We start from the raw sequence: 27,858 nt of genomic DNA, 5'->3' as shown, positions 1-27,858 counted from the left end.
AGATTTATGAGCTTTCTCAGTGTATAATCAGCAATGTCCAAGTCAGATCAGTATGCCTCAGTAAACAGTTTATTGAACCAAAACAAGCAGATTTCCCCTTAATGACATTGTTCAGTAGGCAACACTGACAGCATCACTGGAAGAAATACTGATATGTTACGTATCGTCTTACACAATCATCTTATACTAATCAGGCTCTCCTCCAGTGCAACCTTGATTGCAGCAAGCAACTGTTAAAAACACACACACAAACACACACAGACATACAGACATACACACTTGGGCTTGGGACACACTTTCTTATCACTGGGGCTAATCTGGGGAAAACAATCACAAAGTTAATTGAGAGCAGTTTAGTAGAGGAGTGTATCAAACGCACACATACACAAACACACCCCCACACAGAGGAAGAGAGCTTACAGGGACATCTCAGTTACTTACTAAGTCATTTCTCTTATCACTTAGGCTTTGTAAACAGCCAGTGGGGAGGTAATGCAATCTCTGGTGTTGCTCACTCAAGAATCAGATCGGCAAAGAAAAAAAAAAAGAGATCGGCATATCCTTTATTCATGATAAACTGTCTACCACATGAGGTGACAGCGAGAGGAAAACCTATATATTCCAACCTTCTTCCTACTTCTATTTATGACAGTTGTTGAGTTTTATTTTTTTTTAACATGGTGCTCCAGATGCTGAGAAAATATACAAATTATAGGTCTGTGCATGTTGAGTGGTACCCCTCAGTCAATAGCCCGACACAGAGACGGGCCTGTCAAAGATTGATTTAGTCGCTGACCTTGTGTAATTGAATCGTAACTAATTGTAATTAGCAATCAGGGGGTGGAACCACCCACCTTGTAGAGAGCAGTACATCTACCCTCCTGGAGGCTCACAGCCCTGCTGTCACTTTCTCGTTTGTCAGTCAAGAAGCCTAGCTTCAGATGGGAAATGAATCAATTGTCTTATGATTATAGCAGAATTAATAAGGCATACATTAAGTTATTGCTTTAGGAACAAAGACAAATCTCATAAACATCATGTCATGTGGGATTTTTGAAAACCCATCCAGAAAGACAACCTGCTATTCTTTGAAACCAGTACTCTACCTTAATTTCTTTTTTTTTTTTTTTTTTTGGGCCATTTTTAAAGCCAGTCTGGTATGTTCACATTATTACAAAGACACAATTAATGCTCTGGAGAGTGCCATAGTAGTGGCATAGTGGTTGTTTTATTGCTTTAAACTGAAGAGGTGGGGAAAAAAAGATCGAGAAATGTAATATAAGTGATTTATTGCAATTTTCTGAGGCAAAACTTGCATTTTCCGTAAATTTCATGTTCCCTTTAAGAAAAGCCTGTGAAAGGATAGCAAGAATCATTTAACCAGACATTACAAATTACTGGTTTGAAAGTGAAGGAATGGGTTGTTCCATTATGTTATATCCTTCTCCTTACCAACCCCCCAATCTCTCACCATCCCCACCAAACCACCCACCACAACTACAACAACTCAACACCCCCGCATTCCACCACACATACTGTGATCTGGGAAACCACCTTCTTTTCACATTATACAAAGATAAGCATGATATCTCACACCAGTATCTGTCAAGTGCCATTAGTTTCCCAGCCATTCCATTTCGCTCCGTGGATCCATAGTCGGTGCCTGGTAATGATAAAGTCACTTAAATGGATGGCTCTTGGGCTTGCTGTAGATAATCTTCACTGAAGAACGGTCGTTGGTGTTCCACTACTTCAAATGCTCACCTTGAGTTTGTAACTATGCTGTAATGCATGTTGCACTAAACAGTAGATATGAAAGTCAATTTTTTAAACAAGTTCTTTCTGTACCCTGCATCTCTGAATGTAGATTAAACATACTTGGGCTTGTCTCCGAAAGAACATGACAAGAAAATGAAACACTTTGCAATGTTTCAGCATTTCATGTGGATGAAACATTATCAAATGCAGCTCTTGCCTAAGTTGCAGTCATAAGCAAGGTTTAGAGCAGTGTGTACATTGACTATAAATGGGGCTCATTATTATTATTATTATTTTATTTTTTTTTAGAAAATAGTGGGATAAATCAGTGTTTATTTTTGATGTTAAATTTGTGAGGCTTGAGGATTTGTTGATGATGAAAACAAGTTTTATGGTGTACTTGAAGGTAGGAAAACTTTTTATACCGCAGTCACTGACAATTGTTGATTCTGATGGGTTGAAAGGTGTGAATAGACTTTTAGTGACCAAACAGAAGACCGTGGTTTTAAAGAATCTCCTTTTTAAAAAGTTAGGTTGTCTTTTCTGTGAAAAATCAATTATAAACAACAGCCATTCAATGTACATACATACTCCAGGTAGGGAACATGACAGAAAAGGCTTGAACCATGTATTGTACAGTCACATGTTTTGTGCATCAGTCTACAGGATGTCTATTTAAAATGTTCATAGTCCTTACTAGGAGTGAGTGGAAGAACACCTTCACACCGATGGATGGACAGAATTAGATATATCAGCTGTCTGCTTTTTTTTTTTAAATGTGTTCCATGCATGATCCCCTACGTATCATCAAAATGGGGAGGGCTCTGTATGTTCAACCATCTAATCCAGCTTGTGCTAAATGGAGAGAGGCTCAATCTTGCATAAAGATATGATCTCTGCATCTACAAAGCTAGTTGAGCACAGCATGTTTTTCATCCATATCACACCGCACACTGAACTCCCCCAACAACATGCCTGCTTCGCTTATTGCCATAGCAACTTACACTAAGTACTCCCAACTCGCAGTGAAGATTTGGTGTATACAAAGTAAAGACTTTTAAGTCCAGGCTTTTGGTTCCATATCCTATCTACAAGTATTTGACAATTTTACTGAGCAAAACCAAGAATTTATCCTGGTCATTCCTAAAACAGACTGTCGACATCGAGACTGTGGACCCTCAAGCTGCATGATAAATGTGTATATATATATATATATAAAAATCCTTTGGAAAAGTCGATTTCACTCTCAACGCCATGCCTTACTGCATTTTAAGGGCTAATCCACCACAGTTGTTGGCAGCTGCTGTTTGTTTACATATGGAGCAGATGTTGCAGATTGTACGTTTGGGTACACTTTTTGACAGATTTTTAACTGAAAAATGTACAGTGAATGATCAAAGGCAGAGCTAACATTCTGGGACAAACTGACAAAAGATACCAAGTTATTTGGGTTATCATCTTGAGTTTGCTGCTGAACTCACAGCTGTGAAGGAAACAAGACAGAATTCGAATTCCAAAAGGATGATAGGGATGGCCTTGTGAAATGGAAGCATTTAAGATTGCCAATTAAGTAACTGCGACTGCAACTTGATGAGACAAGACTTTTTTAAGGCATTGTGAAAAAGTATTAGTCTAAAGGAAGGCTCATATGGAAGGGGATTCTGCCTGAGTTATCAATGTCTCATCAGCCGGAGGGTAAATCTGTTTCAGTACCTTGGCCAATATCATTAACATTCACTATATTTTGATTGAACATCTTGTCAGTGCTTAATAAGCAGACCGGAAAATCTTCATTATTCTGATTTTGCACAAAATACAATGACTAATTGAACTTTTAACCACTTATCAATTGAACCAAACTGTTAGCTGAAAATGTTATACATCAAGGTTGTTGGAATAGGTACTGTATATGTTGACTTATTTGTTGAATTTTAATATATAAGCAATAAGACGGGGAGAGAGGAATATCAGATTTTAATAAATCTCTTCAACGACTTGTCAACAAAAGGACTTTGAAGCACTTTCTTTGAATTTTACTGGAGAAAGCACACTTCCATTTAAAACCAAGAGACAGGACTTACATAAACAAATGTGACTGTATTCTGCAGTCTAATCCTACTTAAGTTCAATGCTCTTGGGGTACTTCTGTTGGAAAGGAAACCAGAGGTGGTTGCCAGTTTCTTTGAGACTCCACTGCCTCAAAGGAAGATGTGAAGAATTAAAGCTCCCTTCAGTGCAATGGTCAGTCCTTTTGTTCAGCAAGGACAAGAACTCATCTGTCTCCTGCAGGTTTATAGTCAGCGCTTGAGTTTAGCTGTTTGTATTGGAAGTTAAGCTGAATAAACAAAACATTAAATCAAATGAAACTGTACACAACTGTTAATTAGTCTAAATGAGATATACAGTAGATTCTCGAGGACAGAGAAGAAGTTGTGGATGCAGATCATGAACTCACAAAATCAGAGCTTCACAGAATGAGGTGACATCTCTTTTTGTGGATGACTAAACCAACTAAAGCAGATATAATGTATTTAATCTATAATGTATCTATTTTAAATACATAATGGTTTTAAAATAAATTATTTTTAAAGGGAAAATTGAAGCACTTGAGAGTGGGGTTTCAGATATTTAACTCAACTGTTATCAATTGATACTCTTGCTGTTGCAAGATAATAACCCTAATTTAGACTCAAACTGGTTGGTGAATTCATAGCTAATCACAGGCCACATATGAAAACGTGCAACTTTTCACAACATCTGTCAAAATCACCAGAACAGAACAGCTACTAAACTAGAGAAAGCAAAAAAATATTACCTACAACCCGTACACAATACAGATCAAGTTTGTTTATGGCATGATTAACGAAGATTAGTCCTCCCATTCTGAAAGTGACAATATAAGTAATGTGAGAAGAGCTTATTTTCCTTGTTCCCAAATGTTTCCTTGAAGGGATATATATGGAGAGTCGTGGAGGACACCATTCCCTTGTCGAGGCATATACGGCCAAAAAGACCTTCACATGGGTAGATAGGGTACTGTTTAAACATCAGAATATGTGCTGAAACCAGTGTGGGTGTCAATGAGAAACTGCTTCATTCCTCTACATTATTTTCAGGGGTTTGACTCCATTGTTTGCTTACTAACATTTTCTGTATTGGTGTTCAACAGAAAAAATGTTGGTTGCTGACCTCTCTGGTGGTCACTCCAATCACAAACAGCGGGATTCCAGGCAATAATAGGTACCGCGGTTGGGGTTTGCAGCCAAGTTGATTCATCAGGAAAAGTCAAGGTACATTTCATTTATCAAATTCCTCATCCTATCAAACTCAACAGTGAGCCAATTGGTATTTCAGGTCCCTGAAATTGCCCTTTAGTCACAAGGCTGGGACCGTTTGTTTCCAACAATGCGCAAGCAAGACATACATTTTGGTGAAATATTGTTAGTTGTACTTTTGTTGTACTATTGTTAAAAAGAGTAGATGATGTGGCAATATAGTGCATCCCTGTCTCTGTGGTGGCAATATGTGTTTGAATCACACCATCCAAAAAACACATCTTTTCATAAACCTAACATATTCCACCCACATCAGGATGCTGTCAAGGCATCTCCTAGTAATGCTTGTTGTTGTTGACTAAATAGATACTGAAGACTAAAACTAACTCTGCATATGTACAGTATTTGGCTTCCTGCAGTTCATGAATCAGTGTAGATATGACAACATAAAAACCACAAAAAAATAAAAAAACCCTGCCTGCTTTAAGAGGAGGCCATCAAACATCAATTGATCAGTGATGTGGAGTATGTAAATGGGACATAAAGGGCCAAATTTGGTTTCTAAAGGGAGGAAGGGTCCAGGGGATCTTGTACCTTCCTGTCCAGTAATGTGGGCTTGCTAGGTGGATTAACAGAGGTCCTAAGCTGAGTGCTACAGATTGTTGGGATTTAGGGATTTGGTAGGGAGGGATTGACAGTACTGCGTGTAGATCGGGGTGGATATTGAGAGCAGATGGCTGTGATTTGGGCATGATTATCCAGCTGGTATTGTCACTGATCTCCGTCATCCTGTTTCATTTTCTCAGGAAGTGCAGCTCATCGGCAGCGAATCCAACTGACCCAATCCCAGGCAATGAAGTCTGTTAATGGGGAGGATTAAAGGTACCCCTTCCCCTGTTTCAGCAGTGTCTCTGTTTCTCTCCTGACCTGTCACATCTGAAACATCTGATGTGCAAGCCTCTCGATTAGATAAGAAAGTTAGAATTAACTTGTCTTTCTGGGGTTTGTTTGTACCTCTATTCATCACTTTTCAAAATAGTTAGAAGAGAAAAACCTTGACACAAGTGGTACAGAAACTGTTGACTCCCGGCTGTAGAGATTTAGACCGGCTAAGGCAGGTGAGATCAGAGCAAATCACAAAGTTAGATCATAGTCATTCTGAGGAAAAAAAACTGCTTCAGAGAAGGTCTGCCAAGGGACAGGGGCCAAAACAACTTGCCAAAGAAGGAAATTAATTTATAGTTATAGCAAGTAGTGAGTGTTGGAAGGCAAACAATATTAATCTCAAACATGAGCATATGTTGTCAGGGTGTTTCTTGGCACTGGGAAGTCCATTAACAGCCAGTTTCTATCAAGTGCGATGTTTTGTCCAAAGCCTAGGTCACAGTAAGGTCAACCAATCTTTCTTACACTGCACATTTAAAACAAGGTTAATCCTGGGGCTGTCTCTCCCTTATAGAGGGCACACTAATCTGAGTGCTCCATTAAAAGCCTTTGGGGGGTTTACTTAGAAGCTTTACAGCTGACAAAAATGCCCTCTTTGAAAGACATTCCTTCACACACACACAATCACACACACACCTGTGTCTACATTGAAAGTTAACATTTTAGCAATGACGGTGGTAATGTTTTTCCAGTTTCATTCTTTATGTTTAACATCTCAAAGTTAATTTATGTTCTTGCAACTCTGTTTTCCAGTGAGTAAAAAAGCAGCCCCTTCCATTAATTTTCACACTTTCTTCCCTCTGTTTACTTCAGCTTAAAATTGAATAACTAGAGCACTATAAAGTAAATCAGTTTAACTAATTAACAGTGTTTTTTTCGGTCTCTTTTAGACTTTTCATGGTAAGTATATTAGATAATTTCATCAGCCATCATAGACTATGTGCATGAAAAATAAAACAGATGCTTTGTTTTATAACCACTGGCAGGTTCATTATTAGATTCCCTTGAAATAAATTTGGAAAAGAAATTATGTTAAAATTGTCAGTGAAAGATAAGGTTCAATTAAAAATGGTAAATTAGAAAGAAAAAAAAAATCACACACATTACCTATGTAACCTTTTCTTGCCTTTAGTCCCACTTATATTAAGCTGCTTTGGCAGAGTGATACTTTGTCTCACTTTTGATCTGTGCCCATATCTTTGTGACAGGACCCTCTCTGAAAAAGGCTCTTGGCACAATTAACACCAGTATGGGGTGTGAGTGAGACTACCCCAAACCATTAACAAAAACCCTCAACAACCTATTTGATATCCTTGCCCAGGCTGCGGGATGGGAGCTGTCATTGGTTTGTGTGTGAATGTGTGGGTGTGCTGGGGCTGATATATTAGGCCCAGGGCAGGTGACACAGACCTTAATAATGAGAGTGAGCGGGCAGTATAGGGCAAGAATACAACCCCCTGACCTTATGGCTGTCTGTGCTACATCCACTGTATTACTGCCACAATCCCACTTTATTCAGACAAAAATGAATGTGTGTATTCTAAGTAGGAGCAGTTGCCAAGTTACCAAGTGTCGCCAGTTGTTGAGACATGTTTTTGTCTTTATGTTTTTCTTTTCTATTGCTTCCTTTCAGCCATTCGGCTGGAAAAAACAGAAAAGATTGTATAGTTGTGTGACTTCAATGTCACTTTGTCAGAGAACTGTTTAGCTACTTGTCAGTACAGATTATTTCTAATGCTTCAGCCAACTGTTTCAATGTCAGTACATTCAGTAAACAACATGATTCATTTTCTGCAAACTTACAGCAACTTTCAGTAAGCATTATAAGATCTTAAAGGCTTGTATCTCTTCTGTTCTCTAGATTTATTACAGGACCGGCATATTGTATGCTCAGCTTTTCCAATGAGAAAATAGGACAAAAACATTTCAACATCTGTTTTCATGAGGTATAAGAGACTCCGCGGAGTGCTCTCTTTTTCATGTGAATTCGGATAAAAACCTGAGCATTAGAAGAAAACGAAGAAATGCAGACCCTTACAGAATGTATCTAATAGGTGCTACACATACCGAGAAGAGTATTTACTAATGCTAATGAGACAATTTAAATAGAGGTTAACATTTCTCTTCACTGAAAGCTACTCAACCCCAAAGTATGATATGATATGGCATGGAGGGCACTATAACTCTGTGCTATAGGAATATAAGCAGTATGCTAATGAGAGCTTCTCCAACAGTAGAATACATTTGCTGTTGGAAAACATTTTGGCTTCTGCCTCGGGAGCTAATTGAGTACAATGTAGTGCTTGGCTGGTTCACATACACACAGAGGTGGAAAATTCAATTTCGCAGCAGGTTCAGAGCACTCTGCAAGGAGAAGCGAAAGGAAAAGGAGTGACTGGATTAAGGACTCTGAGCTGGCCCTGTGGCTCTGTGTCTAGTTCAGTGGGCATATTCTTTTCATCAAACTGTTGTGTTTTAGTGTTTTACTGACCAGCCTACAGTGAGACTGAACATTTGAATATGCAGTACAGTGCCTGTCAAAGAGTTTTAAGAATAAGTTGTTAGCATTCTACATCCAATTGTGGGGTGAGATAGTTGTATGTTTTGTATGCTTTTAAATACCTAAAAATTTAAAATGTGATGGTCCCAAGTAATGGTCATTTGGCTCAAATCCTATTCAATCTAACTACCTCACAGAGCAGAAAACGTACTATACACTTGGTACAGAGGTGAGGTTAACAACCTCCACCGTTTTTGCCCCAACCAAAGAATTGTGAGGTTTTTTCTTCTGTTTTTCTTTCTTTTTTTTCTTTTCATTGAGTTCTGCCTGTTCATCCAAAGCAAAACACTATTCTGGAATTTTCTTCAACCTCAGGCCAAAAGTTCAACCCTGCAAAATAATTGATTGCATACTCCAGTAGAAAAAATTCAGTCAGATACAGATCAGATACCACTTTCCCATTCCCAATTGAATGGGGACTTTTAGACCCCGACTATATGTGCAATACAATCAATTTCAAAAAGGGGAAAATCATTTTGATTTGTTTAACTCCATGACCTTATTTGTCTAGTGTCACCTTCAGGATAAACATTACCTGCAATGCTCTAATAAAAAAAGAAAAAAATAATCAATTAGTTGTTCGATCCATGCTCTGCTATCATATTGTGTGTGTTGTAGTGAATACACCAGCATCTACAGGCCACAAGTGGGAGCTCAGACTTACTATTTCTAGTAATCAAACGAATGCTGTTAATGATCAGTTCTTCCCAATTCTAGATGTCTATGGGTATTGTAAGTGTTGAGTGCATCTTTTTGTCAATTGCTCTGTGAAACAATATTTTACTCTGTAGTGCAATAAAAACCCTGTCCTTTTTTGTTGTGAGTTGATATTTATTGTGTGACAGAGTTTCTGCCAAATACCTATATCCATGTATTTAAGGAACTACTAATTAGCAAGCTCTTAGCACCTAATGATTAATTAATACCTTATTTAAGGCTGGCATATTGGAAAGCTTCCTAGTTAAGCCTCTATACGTTAAAAAGACAAGGCTCAATGGTAAGACAAGAGCACTGATACACATTATCGGCCTAATTAGAGGGATCAGGGTGTTGTCAGTTAGATCAAGGTGATTTCCAATGAAATACAAACTCACAAGGATGGGTAAACAGACAAATGGATCAGAGAGCTCAGTGATGCCAGCACGGTGGTCTTCAAGTGTGTGTCACTTCGACCCTCATGCGCCGTCTGCAGTCATATGATGCTATGCAAGTATGTATTGCAAGTGGCAGAGGGACTCAGCTGGTGCCACTGGCCTAGCCCTTGACCCAGACACCGCACTGGGGTCAATCCCAGTCATAGAGGATTGCTCTTTATGTCCGTCTTGCTGATAGAGCTCAGAGGGGACAAAGAAGTGTGTGTGGGTGGCCTTAAGAAAACCATAAAGAGAAGCTGGCCTCTCACACTTGTACCAAAGACACACCCACACATACACTCAGTGAAATATTCAAAATGACACCATGTAGACTCAATGACCAAATTAAAGTAATGAAGCTATAGCTTTACTTTAGGGATAAATGGTGATTCAAAAAAATGAGGCATGTGTGTATATTTAATAAATAATTTATATACTTGTTTATTTTGTGTCTAATCGCATTGCATGTTGGACCAAAATGTCATCAACATTTCTAATCAGCAGTTCCACTTCTGTGATGCTTTATTGGTGTTGCTGACTGATCTTGAAAAATAAAAGATTCAGTCAACATAGTGAAGAAAGCTCCAGAAAAAGAGGAGGAAAAACAAGTGTACTTTGAAGGAAGGGTTACAACACTCTTGGGACAGCCTGCAGATTTCTCATTGTCATCAACACATAAGTGCCCTTGATCAAAGGCGTACACTGCCCCAATTGTTTGCACCAGTGTAAGGGGGGGGGGGGTGCTTCCTGCAGTGCTTCTTAATGCTGAAAAAACTATTTGTTTCAATTCCCTTTGAAAGAAACGAGCTGAATCAAGTTCTTGTCTGACAAATTAAGATCTGTGCAAAGACCAAAGTGTTGTTTAGTACACATTGATTTTGGGCCCTAAACATAGACAACAGCCATATTTTCTCACAAAGGTAGTTTTCTTGATTCTTTGAAGGAATACCTTGAACCTATTAACTGTGCTGTTTTGTTCTGCCATAGTAATTACTCATGAAGAAAAGCGCAGGTTTGAATTTGCATTATAATGTGGAGAGGGCACGTTTTCACTCGGCACTACACTTTTAGAGCTCTATGCAAGATAGCAGAGACATTAGCTCGTAGGCATTGCAGTGCTGTGCTGAACTCAGTCTCTAGCTAAATGACTCTTAATTCAGGGAGCCCTTTTCTCTTTTCGAATACTGAGCAATTAGCATTTGATGCTAGAGGTGCTACAGATTGTGCTTTGGCGTAGCAGTGGGACTGTAGAGCCTGTGGAGGAGAGGACGAGTGCTGTTCATTTCAGCATGGGGGTGGCCAGTCGTGGGAGGACAAAGTTGAGATGTTTGTCTTTTTTACATTTCCAGCTAGTGAGCAATATCAGCCATGTACCTGGCTTTACTGAGGGCATTACTACAAGCGAATCTCTGTCGCTTTTCTCATTTACACTATATGCCGAAAGTTTTCTATGTGGGTAGACTTCAGTATTGTTAATTATGTTGCCCTTATGCTATATACCAACCAGTCTGCAGTGCTCCTCAATGTAGCAGACAGAGACAAATAGAGAGAGATAGAGACCAAGTAGGGCATCTTGGAACAGCCAGGGTCCTCTTGAACTAAGAACAAGAGTTTGTCTGGTGGATGATAGGGCCACATAGCAAGGTAGTCGGCCATTCTTCCTTGAGGGCTCGAAGGTCCTTGGCATTTGTGCCACATGCAGCAGCAGTGACAGACGGGCCAGGCCTACAAGTGGGCTGATGTTTTCTATCTGTTTCATGTTTCAGAAATAAGTAAAGAGCAATACATTCTAAAGTTAAAACCTGCAGCTTTGGCCAATTTTTTTCTTTCTTCTAAAAGCATCAATTAAGGGAGAGAAAGATAGACTCAGTGTTCTTGATAATGTGTTTTCTCTCTTCCCCTTAAGACTGCACTTTGCCATCAGTCATCTATTTGCTTCACTGTCACACAGGCATATGTTAGAGTTGTCCTGTCATGTTGCATTTCGTGAACTTTAAGATGCCCCTGACCTGCTTTATGTCGCCTGAGGGGGAGGAAGCTGTGGGGTGGGATGATGGGATGCAGGCTGGTGTGCCGTGTCCTAGCATGAGTCTCTAGGGTCAGGTGTAAGTAAGTGCACATGTGACATGCAGTCAAGTTAATACTTACATGTTGCTATTTATTTCTTTATTTCTTTGCTGTCATACCATGCTCCCCTAGCATGCTCTGGTTCAGTTTCCCCACTCTCACTCCAGCTGTGTGACTTAATCAGTCTGACAGACTCTGGGTGCCTGGGGAAAGTCTCTCTCTCTCCGCAGTCCCCTTTCTCCTCAAGTTTACGCTCTCTGTGACAAACTCATTCTGGCACCTTTCGAAATGCAGTGCTCTCTGTTGGACGGCCCTCTATGGTTTCTTCACACTCACACGCATGCATACACACCACGACTAAGCGCACAAACTCTGTAGAGTACATGCCGCACTCAAAGCATGCACAGATGCACACAGGTACATGCAGGAGCACACATAATCACAAGAATATGCAAAGACATAGACACAAATGGAATGCGCCTAAAAAGCAGGACACACAATATCCCCCAGGCACACATATTATTTCTCACACTCCTCTCCCTTACATATCCTCCTCGTTCCGGTTTAAATGCTTACTCAAACAGCTCCCATGCATAAAGAGGTAGCAGTTCTGCTTATTGGTTTATTGTTATTGAGTGATATTTTCATCAGAGTCTTGTGCTGTCTGACCTCTTGAGTTCTTTTTCAGAGCTCATTATAAAAGCAATGGGATTCTATGTCCGTGGTGCCGGCTAACCTTGGCTCATTTTCAATACGTGCTGGCTAAGAAAGTGGGCTACAGAAAACTTCAGCCTGTGTTTAAAGACCTCCCCAAAGGGCTCAGATGCTTCACTGTTTAATTCAGCAACGCAACAGCACCCCCGTGGCATCCTCAACCACTCATCTGAGAACTAAAAAAGATTTTTATTTTCTGGAAAAGCCAAATGGCACTATCCCTACCTCAGTCTTTTATCTTCCGGGACCTGATTAAACATGAATATAAAGTCTTTTCTAAAAGGCTGAGGACAGCGTTAAAAAAATAAATAAATAAATAAAATAAAATGTTAGTAATCCAATGTAATGAATTTAAACTTGTGTCAAAAGAAATTAGTTATTAAAAAAAACCAAAAAAAAACAAACACTGGAAACAAAAACAAAGGAGGCCCATAAATACCTGAAAATGATCACTCATATAAGTGGCAGATTCAAAAGTTGCTTCTGTGATTAACCTCAACTTCCCATCTTGCCAAATTATTAAGTCACCTACGACTGCTTCAATTTAGCTTTACCTGTATTCCATCAAACAGATATTATGCAGCCATAATTCAGACTCTGATTCCTGTCTGTTCTTAGAGTCGGTGTGTTCACCTCACTGAGATGGGAGCTTTCATTCTTTCAAATTAAATTCAACAACCCCTTACTGTGCAGTTGGCAGTTCATGTTCTGAAGGAGTTGTTGCATATTTTTGGGCTCTTCTGCATTATATAATTTGGCTGGGTATACTTCCTTATGCATTTGGCTTCTTTTTTTTTTTTACCCACGTCCATTTGGACCCTCCCTGACCTGCCTTTCTTTCAAAGGTCTCTACATGGACAGCTTTCATACTGATAGCACCTGACAATCGTTTCCTCTGACACACCATTTCACCTCCTTCCATCTCTCTTCAGTTTTCCCATGTGCCTAACCATTTCAACAGTGGCTTCCAGGCCTCCTCTGGCCTGGCTGAATTGATTGAGCAAGGGTCCTACAAAGCAGAACAATCTAGAGACTTTTTTGTACGTTTTCTTTTTTTTTTTTTTCTGGAAGGCAAAACAAGGAGAAATGCTATGGAGGGGGAAGATTTTTAGAGACGTGTTAAGTCTGCTCATGGATTCTCTCATTATTCCCCATTTTCATCGGAGGCAATGATGAGAACGAAACATTTCCTATTTCTCAAAGCAACAATTTGCCCATTTAATGCCTATATTAGGCGGGCCTGACATCCATTCATCCAATCTCTTTGCACTAATTTCATTCTTTTTCTTTTTATTTCTTGGCTGATAATTCTCTTTGTTTGTTCACAGCGATCTGTTGCTGTAATTTATTAGGGCTGTCAGCTTAAATGATGTGGCATGTCGACAGACCAGCAAATAGTAACTCCCCCCTCCCAATTCTCCTTTTATGGAAAGCTGCCCTAGTTTTTTACAGGGAGGAAGAGGGAGACATTACAATTAAGGTGGCGACACCGACCCCCTGGTGGCCATGCTCAGGGACCAGATGTCCTGTCAGAGAGATGCTGGCCCTCACCTCGAGGGAGCTCTGGGTTGAAATCTGGTTCATGTCTCAGTGGGGGAACACTACTGCTCCTGTTCCATCATTAATTCAAGGATAACAGATTCTGGAAGTATGAGCCTCTTTTTCTTTTCTTTTTTTCCACTGTGGTCTGCTACACAACAGAATTTTCTCATTCACTCATTTGCTCATTTTCATTCTTTTGAATTTGGTCCCTGTTCTGCTTTTTCCATACTAATTGTCAGGACCTTTGTGGTTCAAATCAGCTTGATGCATGTCGTGCATTTGCAGCCCAGCAATACCAGAATCTTCAAAGCATGATAATGTATACACAGAAGAAAGCCATAACGTCTCCTGGCGCAAAAGAGAGAATTTTCAAATCTGAAACAGATTTCAGTACCATCAGTATTATCTGTTGGGTGTAATTTAAGCGTCAAAGCATTTTTGGTTTGTCACCGAAAATGCATGACTTTTCAAAAAGTAAATAGTCTGATTGGCCTGCTAAATGAAGTAACGCTTTTTTTGTTCTCATCCCTTTTCGATGTTTGACAGATGCCTGGCTATCAGCGCTTTATGAAGTACAAGTCACTTCCCTCAAAGGAAGCCTTAGAGGAAACGCGATCACAAAGAGACCCCACAATCTTCGCTTTTTCATTTCTAAGCCGTGGATCTGTCTTTCTCTCTCATTTTGCCCTGTTCTCCCTTTGTAAGAGGTGGCTACTGGTTTTCTGAGATGAAAGACACTTGTTTGGCAGCCTTCAAAGAATCACAGAACTCTGAAAGTCACTTGTATTCCAGAGCTGTTCAATCTCCATTTTATATCCAATATGGAGGTGATGATCAAAAGGATCAGAGCTGTGGGAGAAGTTAAAAGATGTCTGCTTTGGAGTAAACAACAACAAAACCAATCCCCAGACCCACAGATGGCTCTCTTTTAAGGATTGTCCTTCAGCTAATGCCAGGGAGCAGATATATCAGTATTTGAAAAGTGTAAGAGGTATTGATGAATCTTAATGGTTTCAGCACATATTACTTATAGCTGTCATTTTTTTCTATGCTTATACCTCATCCAATGAATCATATATTTAAGTAATCCATTGAAAATGATTCTATTAATCTCAACTCAAAAAAATAGGAGGAAGAGGAGAAATATCAAGCATTAAGTAGTTACTGAAAGCTTGCAGATAAAGACTAACAGTAAACTCCAAGCCATTAACTCTCCACTCATTGTGGAGCGCACCCATCTGGAGATGATTCTTTGGCTCCAGGAGATCCAGCATAAATTTATGAGATAGATGTTTCAAATTAACGCTTTGTCGGCATTTGTACAGGTGAGTCTGAGCAAATTGCATTTTTTAATGAAAGCCTAGTTAATAATTCACACTCATAACCTGGGGAAAGTTTAGGGGCCATGCACTGCAGGTGATGGGGGGATTGGTGACACCTCTGAACATCCCACTGTGTGCTGCCACGATCATCTTTAGATGCCCTTCTGCATTTTTAATGTCCTGCTGTGCCAGTGTAACACAGTTTTGGGACAGAGGCATTGACTTTTCCCAACCAGATCACAACGAAACATAAGCTAAAAGTCACATAAGGGTATTTTTAAAAAAGATAAAATAAATCTCTTCTGTTATTCTACTACTCTGCCAAAAACAAATAACAGAGAGTCCTTTGAAAAAACACTGAGAGGTAGTTTGAACCAAAGCTGTTTAGAAGAAGATAGGCAAACAATGGGAAGTAATAAAATTAGCATACACTGAAAGCGAGGAATAATCACATTTGTGCTTGTTTGCACATACGCACAAATACTCTACTCAGACAACAAATACACTGGCATTAAGGATTAGGGCTGCAAGACGCAGATATGTTTTAATTTGTAACAAGAATGCTCTTCCTTTTGAGATTCCTTTATTTCTTTTTTATTTTTCTTTCTTTGTTGTTTAATTTCCCCTCACTTCCTCTCTAAAGCACTAGATATCTTTGTTTACATTGGAAGGCATTGTGTTGTCATTACCATCATCCGTCAGCTATTAGATAACAGTGCCTTTCAGCAGGGAAAATCCCCTAGTCATCCCAAAAAAACGAGAACAGGACTTTTACCTAAATTCTAGTTTTCCTTCCCGTTACAACTCCATGAAATCCTTTAGTTGTACTTTATATTTTCATCTTATTTCTTTTCCTATTTTCTGTGTGCTTCAGTTGTGCCCTTTGCACATTACACCCCCCTTAGAAAAATAAATCTACATATAAAGACAAGGCATTGTCAAACATAGATTTCATATATCATAAACCGAACCACTGCAGAGATCAGTGCTTTCAGGGAGACTACAAATCTCAGCAATAACACTGCTACCATTTTCCCTAAAATGCCTCATGGGTATCAGTGATGAAATGGGACCTAAATTGCAGTGAACCTGAGCACTGAGCCTCTCTACACTACATATACCTGTGATGATGACACTGCTGGGTAACCAGGGTGGCAGCAATTGATGGTCCATTTTATAGTAACTATCTATTGGTCCTACTTCCTGCTCTTAAAAGAAGATGAGTTGACCATGGTGGACCTGCCTATCCACCATCCACCCATCACGTCTGATGTTAATTCTTTACAGGGTGCTGTCCACTCCATCATTACATGTGCCTTTATCTAGTAACATTATCGCTTTAGATTAGGCTTCAATAAACTGTGCATGGGTTTTAGGGCTCTCTCTCATGCCACTCTAATCCAATCTCTGCTGTGGAGTCGGTTCATCATCGTACACCGCAGGCATTTTCCGTGTCCCTGTGCTCTTCGTTGCACAGGAAGTAATGGATGACCTTGCCCTTGGCTCACCCAAGGCTTTTTTCGCTTCCTCTTCAACTGTTTGTCTTCACGTTGTCTCAAATGGGTCTGTACTGTGCTATTTTGATTTGATTAAATCAGGTTTAGAAGGTTAGAGACATAAGGAGACAAGGGGTTTGCCCTGCCCAGTATGAGCCAGTCCTCTGCCATTTAGCATTGGGCATTGGCCAAAGGAAAGTGGAAAAGTGAAATGAGTTCTGTAGTCCTAATGCCCCCCCGGATTGAGCAATGACCGCTGGGAATTCCCACAGGACGCCACCCAGATTGAAACCCCTGCCAAAAGATTTGAAAGGATAGCAAATCATTTAAACTTCCCGATGTGAATTAGCATTATTTTCAGGGCCCAGGCCAGCCTCCACAATATTAAATTGCAGTTGATAAAATAAAATAAATATTAGAGTGTGTGACAAGAGCTCTTCAACCTCCAAATCAAAAAAGTGAATATTTTTAGTGGCCACTAAAAAATTAATTGTTCTTTAAAATCGCTTTGTTTACACTATCAGGTTTCTATCTTCCACTTGAGGAGCCCAGCTGATAAAGACAGGGCTTAAGATGGAAGAGGCACTAAGGCACTAAAAGGTGCGGTGTGGCAGATACCCAGAGTAGTGAAATATATATAGGGATTGCCTTTAGCTGATCCTGCTTGTGACTCCACATTATTATTATATTAAAGCGAGCAGAGTGAATCCCAGCAGTAACATATTAAAGAAAAATCACAGGCACAGGCTTACAATCAATACAGTTATTTTCTTATATTAGGATATATTAATGTTTGAGGATCAATACAAGCAATTATTTATAGCATGTTATAGAGCCAAGCAATACTGTTCAGCCCCCAGTGCTCACATACTCAAGGGTTTCTCATCCATTATTGTGCTCTGGCAGACAGCGTCTTGGTAATGCTACTGAGGGTATGGAATGTATGTGACTCTGCCTTTCAATCCATGTCTCTCTGTATGATGGTTTTGCCAGATGAAGGTCTGCCTCGAAAACAACACGGAGCCACAGGCCTCACACTGAATTTGTCTGGAGACCAATAGAAGGATTTTCTCTCCAAAATGCAAACAAAACACACTGTGTCACAGGTTTCCTTACACTGGTGTCAAATGCTCCTGCATTTCCCTCAACAAATACACAAATAGGAACTAAAGAAGTTGGCACAGTGCCAACATTAGTGGTACTGAAAGCGTTTTTTTGTGGGGGAGGGGTGGTATGCAGGGTAGTTTCTGGCTACTATGCTAACATTGCAATCCCCACTAGTGAATGGCCCTTTCTTCCCAATTGGTTAATTGTCTAAGTGGGACAGGCAGGTGGCTCAAAGCCTCATTTGGCATCTGGTGAAAAAGACAAAAAAAAACAACAAAAAAAAACACATCTACACAGTGTATGGGAGTGCTGGGGGAGGGTGGCAACATTAGATATTTTTCATTCTCAAAGCTGCACTTCCCCCCTTGGCAGATTTCAAAAGTTTTGGCTTGGATCAAGAGCAAGTTTGTGTTGCTATTGTGTTTGATGTGCTTTGCTGAATAAAACATCTTTTGGTATCAGTGCCAGATCAAATAGCCTTTTCAAAAAGCCGTGCCTCTCACCATTGGTGTCTGGTACCATAGAGAGAACTGTTTTTCTATCCGTTTATTAAATACAGGGTTCATACACATTTTATCAATACATTTCAACTACTTTCCCATGACTTTGAGGCAAATTTTCATGACATACATTCTGTGAAACACCTGTATATACATGAAAAATAAAAATAAAAATCCGTGTCAAAATTTGCCACAGAATATCACAGCTAAAATTAATGACATTCTATGTGGTTTGATACAAAATAAACATTTATTTAAGTAATGCTGATACATCAGTAAGATGTTTACACAATAAAATGTGTCAAACCCTAAGAACTCTGTTATATAGCTACAGTATCTGGCTGTCAAGGAGCATGATCTGAAAAAGCTGGCTTGTGTTTTCACATAACTTGTAGGAATATTGAGATTTAGCCACCTTTAGCACCCACAGTACCTCTTTAGTTAGGGCTTTGTTTCTGAACACAGCAACTGAACTGGTCCCTTGTCTGATGGTGGATAAGAGGGAAGCACTGCTTTCTGGTCACCAGGGTGAAAAAGCCAGTGATGGGGTTGAGAGTTGATTTGCACGCAGTACCAGCAGCCTGGTGCTTAGCTCCTTTAGCGTGGCTAGCTAGCGCTGCCTCTCCCATGTTCGAAATTTCAAACGTTTTACTACACAGTCCATATTTTGCACGTCCCAGGGTGTGGTCTTTCTCAAGCTATGCCTTATACTTGTCCAGCTGAAGCCAGGCATGATTAAATCAGCATTTTCCTGGCAGTGTGCAGTTTTACATCTCATCAATATACAAGCTGCAACTCAGGTCGCAGTCCGACATTACCCCACACAGAGAACAAGACTGAACTGCCCAAACATTAAAGTATTGTTTAGCCAATATAAATTTTTCTTAGTCAATCTTAACTGAACCACTTATACTCTATAATACGGTTATTTATTAAGCAAATTTCCATGACTTTCCAAAACTTTCTTACTTTATTTATTTTTCTAAAACCCCAGGCCTGGAAATTGCTCATTTCAATTTCCGTGATTTTGCCAGCTTTTTCATGATCGTACAAACCCTGTAAACGGAAGCTACTGAGCCCTTCCATTTAGCACTGCTGAGCACAATTTAGACGTATCTGCTACAATGGAAACACAGGTAGAGAGGTAATGCCAGAGGCACATCACTTTGCGTGATTGTCCCACACCATGGGGTTTTACAACTGTTCCCAAGAGTAGACTTTATTATTTGGACTTTATTATATTTTCCAGACACATACAACAGCCTCAAGGTTCGCTTACAAGTGGAAGTACTGTACATGCTATCTAATGCCACTGTCGTTTTCAAAACATTCACAGCAGTTGTAATGGCAGGCAGACAGACAGCCACATTCATCCACAGGTGAGCAGCTTCTTTCTCCCCAGATTCTGCTTGTACAAGTTAAAAGGCTGATTTGCATTTATATTGCCCTTCAAGGCTTGCAGGTGTAATTGTTTTTGCACAGTAGCAAATGCACAGATACCACACATACTCACATGCATACACATACACACATATATACACACACACACACATATGAAGCATGTGAAGTGTGCAGTTTAAAAACCTTTTCCATTAATTCATTGTTATGAATCTTTGGCATTAGAGTGTTGAGACAGGGAGAAGCAGAGAAAAAGATGGGGAGAAAACAGAGGAGAGGAAAGATGAGCGAGTTCATCCAGGTGTAATATTGAGTTGTGCCAGAAACTTCCCACCAAACACTAGGAAGTCATTACCAGATCAGCAACCCTATTCCTCAAGTGCCTCCTCTGCTGAAGCACCACATACATCTTCTAGACTCTCTGCCAACACAGCCTTTAACAATCATGTCGATGCATTGGCTGGCTGGTTTACTCACAAATGTTTCAAGCAATAGTGGGACACATGCATGACACCAGTTGCTGTACTGTACTGCGGCAAGGCTTGCATGTGATTTACTCAAGCTTATAGCTGCGGATCTGCACAGATAGCAGCATCCTAAAGAAAAATGGGACAGAGAGTTTCAGGCCGGGGCAGACAATTTATCCATGAACATTTTTTTTTTTTACATACAAATAAGTCTGCTTGACATGGCACGCAGATTTCTGCAGGTCACAAGAGCTCTCCGTGTAGGTCAAATGTAGATAATTGAACATGAATCAGCCTCTAAGGAGATGTAACAACATGAGTAAGTGGCCATACTTTCAAAAGGAGGCATGCCTTCTGCATACTACTCAGCTACAGCAACAACTGTTATCATGGTATATCGTAGACTTAACCTGTACACTTAAAGCTGCACTGATTCAGTTGTCAAGTTTAGCATATTGTATGAAGAATATATTCAATAAATTCTGTGACTTACACACTGAATAATTAAAGCTTTGTTTTATTAGCGAAACCTCATCTTTCTTTTGCTTAATCCTCATATTAAAGCTGTCATCTGTAACTTTCTTCACATGAAAACTACAGCAGAGATGACAGAGCATGTAGTTATACCTCACTGTTGCTTCCATGATGCTATGCAGCAGAAATGCCATTGAGTGCCATCAGTTTTGTGAATGGAAATTTATGTATATAACCCTAACCTGCCCTGTTAGCACTAATGGGTATAATCTGACAAACCTGATGGAAATTTCTTCACAGGAAATGATCACAGGAAGCATCTCCAACTGCCTTAAATGTGGTGTTTATCCACAATCTACTACACAACTGGATATAATAAAGATATATTTATTACAAACATTATAACATTCAGGTTTATTTGAGATTTCACCCTAAACTAAACATACTGTTACTTCATTGACTCTAATAACATGAATATAATTTCAAAGCTGAATAGAAATAATAAGTATAAGATGTTACTGTTTACGCATTTTACATTTTCAACCACATAACCTTGTGTTTTTGTTTTGCTCACCTTTTTCCATGACGGATATTGAGTCAAACTCAGTGGTATCACCCATGCACGGTAAACACTCTACTGTACCATGCACTGTAATTCTAGAAACACACACCTAACAATAGCAGAACAATGTATTTATAGATCTTTTTTATGCGTTTTGAATATGGAGTGTGAGACCCTTCTTCCCGACTCAGTGCTTCTGTGCAGTATAACTCCAGGAACAGGCAAAACTGTATATACAAAAATGCAATTCATTCATCCCTGTGGTGAGAGCTTTCATTCAGTTAAAAAAAAAAAAAAAAAAAAGGGGGGGGGGCTGTTAAGGCTGCATGTGAGACAAAATGAACATTTAACTTGAACATTTTCTCAGTGTGAATGTCTTGAACAAAAGGCTTATTATTGCCTCAGACTTGCAAAGCAGGGTTTTGACAGGAAAGGAATAAACTTCTTCTTGTTACATTGTTTGAACCCATCTTGTAGAGCACATTTTTTCTACAAGCAATCACAGATCCCAGTAGCAAGTTAAAAAAATGTCTATCCATCAACATCTCAGCTAGGTAGAGACAAGATTAGCAGAAAAAGACACAGTCAAGCTGAAAAGCACCAACATTTTCCTTTCATCCTAGCTCTGGCAATGCTTTGTCCTCTCCAAGGAAAAATATCACAGTATGATCCACCACTACTCAACATAAAACACCCCCACAACTAAACACACACAGCCATGTGGGACTGCCCTTAGTTGCTTTAGCGGGAAAATATAGCCTGTTGTTTCCTGTGCATTAAACTGCAATTTAGAAGCCATTAATCCATCCCATAATCTGTCACTAAATAAAATCCTGACTGGGGTTAGAGAGGGCTTCCGCATACTCCCATGCATTTAACAGCATTCTTGCATGTAGCTTTTAAAAAAAAAAAAAAAAAACTGACCACCTCCAACTACCTCTCTTGTGTTGTTCAAGGATAAAGTCTCAGAGGGATGGAGATGCGACAACAAAGAGCTGAATGGGGAAGTGCAGCTGCTAACACTGCCTTCACAGGTGACCCAGTGATCACAACAGCATCTGGTTGAATTACTTAACACTGCCGCCCAACAGACATGTAATCCGGGATAATGCCCTTTTGCTGAGTGCTTCAATCTGGATAAATTCATCCCCGAGGAATGAGATCCAGCAGCGGAGTCTCAGGGAGAGAGGAGATGAGGGGCTTGGGGGTTGATTGGTTGGTGCTAAAGAAAACTGTTGGGGCTGGGTAGAGGGTCCTCTAGATGGATAATAAGGCCCAACAGTAAACAGCTTGATTTTGTTGACTGGCGGACTGACTGCATGAGAAGAAGCAGATCATTGCCTGGTTTTCCAAGAAGACCCCAAACTAATCATATTCCTCTCCCTGGCTGACCTGAATCCTGAAAGACTCGAAATGAGGCTTTCATCTAGACTGCAGTCACTGGATATATTCTACTTACTAACATTCTACATTTTTATTTAAGTACTGCCCATAACTAAAACATTTGGAGGCTTGAGTTCTTAAAATGAACGCATTCATATCTCTATATTTAGTTATTGATTGATATATTTATTTGTCAAATGTCATTGACCAAACTCCCTTATTTCTTACATGGCTCCATCCAAATAGTCTTAGTCTTAGCCAAAACAGATCTTTCTTGGAAGTAGCATATCTCTTTAATGCCACAAGCACCGACAAACATTGGGACTTACAAATTCCAGCTGTCCAGTGGCAGCCTCTTAGATTATTTATTCATATGTTTACTTATTACCATAAATATCCAACAGGGCACTCGGCTCAGAGGGATTACAGTGGGCTTAATCTTACGTGGCACAGAAATGAGCAGGGGTCACAGTGGCTGAGGTGACTTAAGCTGGCTAGCCTTGATGGGACATGGAGCACAAACAAGAAAACAAACTGCACGCCACTGTGCCCCATCATGAACTGATGACATCATCTGTCAATCACTGTGTTTGCATGGCATGATACAGACAGGGTTACCATTAGTCAAGCCAATTGTCCGATATGGTAACTGGGAAAGCCATATGAACAGGTCAAGGAAACATGTATGTTTCTTACCCTATACATATTAATTGTCCTGTACCAGATTCCTACCAGAATACATACAAAGCTCACAACAAATGTTGTCTATATTCTGCAGTTGTTAGTCATACGACTTGTGTTGAAAAAATAACCGCTGGAACAGCAAAGCTTTATGACAACACACAAGAAAAATGGTGTATTGGTTTTAGCATTTAGAATGGGGATAAATCAATTAATTACCTCTGAGTTATTATGGTCATAATCCATGCATTAGACAATTGCGAGTCTTGCTTACAAATAAGTATTCATAATAATGAGGCTGAAAATTGGTATTTCTGTTTGAGTAGTGTTGTGCAATGTAATGGGCTGGGTTTCTTTCCTTTTTTTATTTCTCCTTCGGAGGAGCGAGAATGATTTCTCCATCCATAAAAAATCCACACATCCAAACATGACATTGGAAAGACATTTAATTATACTTTGGTTGAGAAATATGTATCAAAGCCTGCCGCCCATGAAAAGCGGATTTAGAGTCGTCAGACAGCAGTTAATAGACAGCAGTAAATGAAATAGGGGCTGTTGGGGGTACTAAGACATGCTTTCCAGGACTAAGAAACAGCTTAGTCTGGCTGGCTGGTGAAATTGGGGGTTTTGACACGAAATAAATGAGGGGGTGTGAAGTAATGAAGGCGAATGGGGGGAGAGAAGGGGCAGGAGATTTTTAAGAAGATTGGCATTTCATTCCTATGCAGCAGCACTGCCTCTAGTGGGCAAACCTTGAGCCAAGGATAGCCCAACTAGAAAATTTAATTTCCTTAAGAAAGTGAACCGAAAACCCACTTGCCCAGACAGTTTGCATATTAATTTCACAAGGTTTCACTCAGAGACAGAAAAGCAGGGAAAAGGAGACACAGAAGAAAGCCCATACACTTAACATTCCCAGTGCGTGACTTTTCTCTAGCACGTTTTCTTCAGAGTCTGGCACATGTAGTACATGACTATTCTTAAACTGCCCTTCCTCCATTGGAACATCATGCTCTAACATATTTCACCCTTTCCCTGACGGAGGCTAGGATTCTCAATCACACTGCATCTCACAGCAAAAGAGAGAAAAAAAAACAAAAAACAAAAGGAGAGAGAGACAGGGAGCAAAAGAGGGACGATTAGTCAGCGAGGGAGGAAGAAATGTGCCTCTTCAAGGTGAGGAATGACACCAAGAGACCAAGAGCCAAGTGAAGAATGTAAGAGCTTTTGGACACTGTATAGATTGGATAGGAGGAGGAATGGCGAGGAGGCAGTGCGAGGAGATGGACGACGTCTTGGACAAGTTTGGCCTGAGGTGAATATGTTCCTGGAGACTGTCTCCCAAATCCTCCTGAATGGTGCTGTGTCATCTTTCACTGTCGGGACAGGTGACAGCAAAAGAAAATGTGCCCTAGATGCGGTAACAGCGAAGTCAGGATGGAGAGCAGCTCGCAAACAGCTTTCCCTCTCCTTATTTTCTTCTCGGTCTCGCTCGCTCTGGACCATTTATTTCTCAAAGTTGAGAGAAAAAACTGCTCAGAGCCTCTGCATATGGACTGACTGTTCTCTCTGCTTCTCTCTCTCAGAGGATAGCTGTGTCTAAGTATATGACGGCTACGGCCACAACTCCCCTCTGTCCCCTTGTTCATAAACAAGATTGTTTTCAGACAGCAAGACAGTTTTCTGCTTACACCGGCTCAGCACATAAACAGAGCCGTAATTTGTACAACAACAGTAAGCTACAGGGAAGATTCCCTAGAGGCATGCATAGAGATGGTAGATTGTTATCCCCTGTTTACCGGGCAAGAGAAGCAGTATTTTATATTATGGTAATAACTAACTGTGCTGAAATGCACAACAATCCCATCTCATTCCAGTTGTAGCAATTGCCTCATTCCAGCTGGTATTGGAAATATGGTGTTAGTTGTTCCCAGAACCGGGGCTAAGCCTGTGCTGATATGTGAATGAAAATGTGACGGTCAGAGAATAAAAGTCCAAAACAAAGTGTGCTGCATGTCAATAAATCAAACCCCCTCAGTAATTTTAATGTGTAATTTAACTAGGATGTTATTCAAGCTATACACTTGTGAGAAAAGACATTACAGGGCAGTACAGATACACAGTGCACTCAGTTGTGGATATAAAACTTAGCAGGTGCTGAGGGGAGTGCAGGAGAAGAAACTAATGACTGATCATGTATTTCAGCATCACAATAAGCGCAGATGGTACACAAATACTTGACAGTGAAATCAGAGGAACAGAATATAGCAAATCAGCAAATCAGGAACAGTTACAGCATATGAAGCACCATGTCTGATGAACTATAACTGCCCCGTAACAAAAGCCATGACCTATAGAGAAAGCTTCCACTGCCCTGACTCTGTCTAGTCGACTGACACAGCTTGTGTCAACGTCCCAGGTCACACACAGGCAAAGGAAAAACGACGGTAAAGCTCAAGGCCGTTCTGGGAGAGGTCTATACCCGTTTAAGCGCAGGCAATGCCGAGAGGTAATTAGAAGCTTCATCACTCAAGTCAGTTGCAAATTGGTCTGTCCTGATATCATTATTTCTCTCTGTTTCTACAAGAAAAATGAGTCAGCAGAAAAGTATATTCACAGTAAATTGTTGTATTTAATGAGTAGTGTTATTTTCTTTTTCCTTTCCTGTCTGTTACAGGCTGTAAATCAACATTTGGAATAGCTGAATTCAGTGTCGTAGAAAATGATCTTGTTTACCAAGTTTCATCGGTTGCCGCTGTGTTGGCAGCATGTTACTGACTTTGAGTTGTCATTTTCAACACAACGTTTCAACAAACTCAGATCTCTGATTGGAGAACACTGGGTTTAGCCTTTTCTGTGCTGTTTCCCAACAAAAGATTACAACTCCCTCTGGGAAACTACTATGCACACACACACACACATAGATGCACAGACACACATTCATTCAGTCAGTGCCCTCAATAGAATGTAGTCCAGTGTGACAGGGTCAAACTTTGAAAAGCTGTGTCATCGACCCTGACCCTGCTGAGCATAAACCAGGGAGCTCGTCGTGGGCCAGGCATGACAAACATCCACTGTCGGATTCAGCCCTGTGTGTGTCCATATATCACACAGACACCACAGGGGTAGATTTCTACTGTACTTTACTCACTTCTATTGTTTTCCAAAGACAACCACCTGGTGGCAAGCTGGGGAAACAACTAATCTATCCTCATTCACTCTGCAAAAAGACCGTCTAGGAATAAAAATAACAACAGAAGATACTGACCACAGGGCTGAGGTTGCCAAGCTATACTCACAAGTCTGCCCTCTGAAGCATTTCACCGTTAACTTTTTTCTCTCTTTTCTGTTGACCAGACGCCCCGTAGTTGGACTAAATGGGAAAGGGCTGACAGTTCAAAACAATGTGACTCTGGAGTGAACGCTTGACTGAACAGGACAGGGATTGGGGGGCTTTGTTTGTGTGAGTCTGTGTGTGTGACAGGAATATCAAACCCACAAAGGAAGCATTTAACTTGTCTGGTTTGAAAGCTATGACAAACTAAAGACAGAAAAAGTGCAGGCTACAACTATTCGCGGCTGCTTAACCCCCCGGACAGCCGCGCTGACTTTTCCTCTCATTTCTTCCTTTCTCTTTTGCATCAGACATAACAGCGCTCACGGGAGTGCCATATTATAAGCAGTTAATAACACAGATGGTAGCACAAGCTCAGACCGCACAGCAAGAGATGAATTCAGAGACAGAGTTCCCAGCCAGCAAGGCACACAGCAATCACAGGCACGCAAGATGTGATGAATAAGCAACTTAATCTGGAAAACTTACCATGTCCAGTGATCCACAGAAGCAGAAGGACCCAAGGGATCATGACTGGGGAGTGTAGAGGGCAAAACCTACAAAAAACAGTGGGCGAGTGTGAAATTGAAGTTGGCAGGCACAAACAAATGCACGGGATGAGACAGTGCTCCTCTTTGCTGCTGGGGGGCACGGATGCTACAGTCCCTCAGTAGTGTCTCCCATTACCAGTGGAAGGCTGGTAGTCTGTCGGTCCTTCTCTTCCTCTGTTGCTGTTTCTTCTTCTCTGTCTCTCTCTCCGTGTCTCTTTCCTCTCTGTGTCACTCTTCAGAGTTGCCAGTGGTCAGCTCTGCCTCACACGCTCTCTTGTTGATGTAAGCTTGTAGACTTTGTGTGTGTTCACTGCTGACTCTGGGCATACACACGCTCACTCTTTCTCTCTCGCTCGCACGGTTTCTCGTTGCCCATCCATTCTCAGTCTCTTCAGCCCTCACTTGCCCCCCCTTTTCTCTCTCATGCTCTCTCTCTCTCTCTCTCTCTTGCTCAACCACTCGCGTAGCAGACATAGTCAGGGGATAGAGCTCCTTAACTAGACTCCTCCCTCCATCCCTTTCTCTTTCTCTCTCTCTCACTCTGCCTCTCAGCCTGGCTGTCTGGGTGGCTGGGAGGCTCGGGTCTTCA

At 40.5% G+C, this 27,858-nt stretch overlaps 1 protein-coding gene across 4 annotated transcripts in view; it reads right to left on the bottom strand.

Annotated features, from left to right (window-relative positions):
• kirrel3b (kirre like nephrin family adhesion molecule 3b) overlaps positions 1-27,638 on the bottom strand; it is a 155,620-nt gene extending 127,982 nt beyond the window's left edge. For all 4 annotated transcript variants that reach the window (XM_040129858.1, XM_040129860.1, XM_040129859.1 and 1 more), the window contains exons 1-2: positions 27,406-27,638; positions 27,208-27,275 (exon numbers count right to left, since the gene is read on the bottom strand). In XM_040129858.1, the coding sequence (XP_039985792.1) occupies positions 27,208-27,250 (43 nt within the window). In that variant the 5' untranslated portion in view covers positions 27,251-27,275; positions 27,406-27,638. The remainder of the gene's footprint in view (positions 1-27,207; positions 27,276-27,405) is intronic.
• Positions 27,639-27,858: the final 220 nt, after the last annotated feature.

Source organism: Xiphias gladius, chromosome 7 (assembly GCF_016859285.1).
Source record: "Xiphias gladius isolate SHS-SW01 ecotype Sanya breed wild chromosome 7, ASM1685928v1, whole genome shotgun sequence".
Taxonomy (NCBI): Eukaryota; Metazoa; Chordata; class Actinopteri; order Istiophoriformes; family Xiphiidae; genus Xiphias; species Xiphias gladius.
The sequence above is the reverse complement of the archived record's forward strand: the minus strand, read 5'-3'. Positions and strand labels throughout refer to the sequence as shown.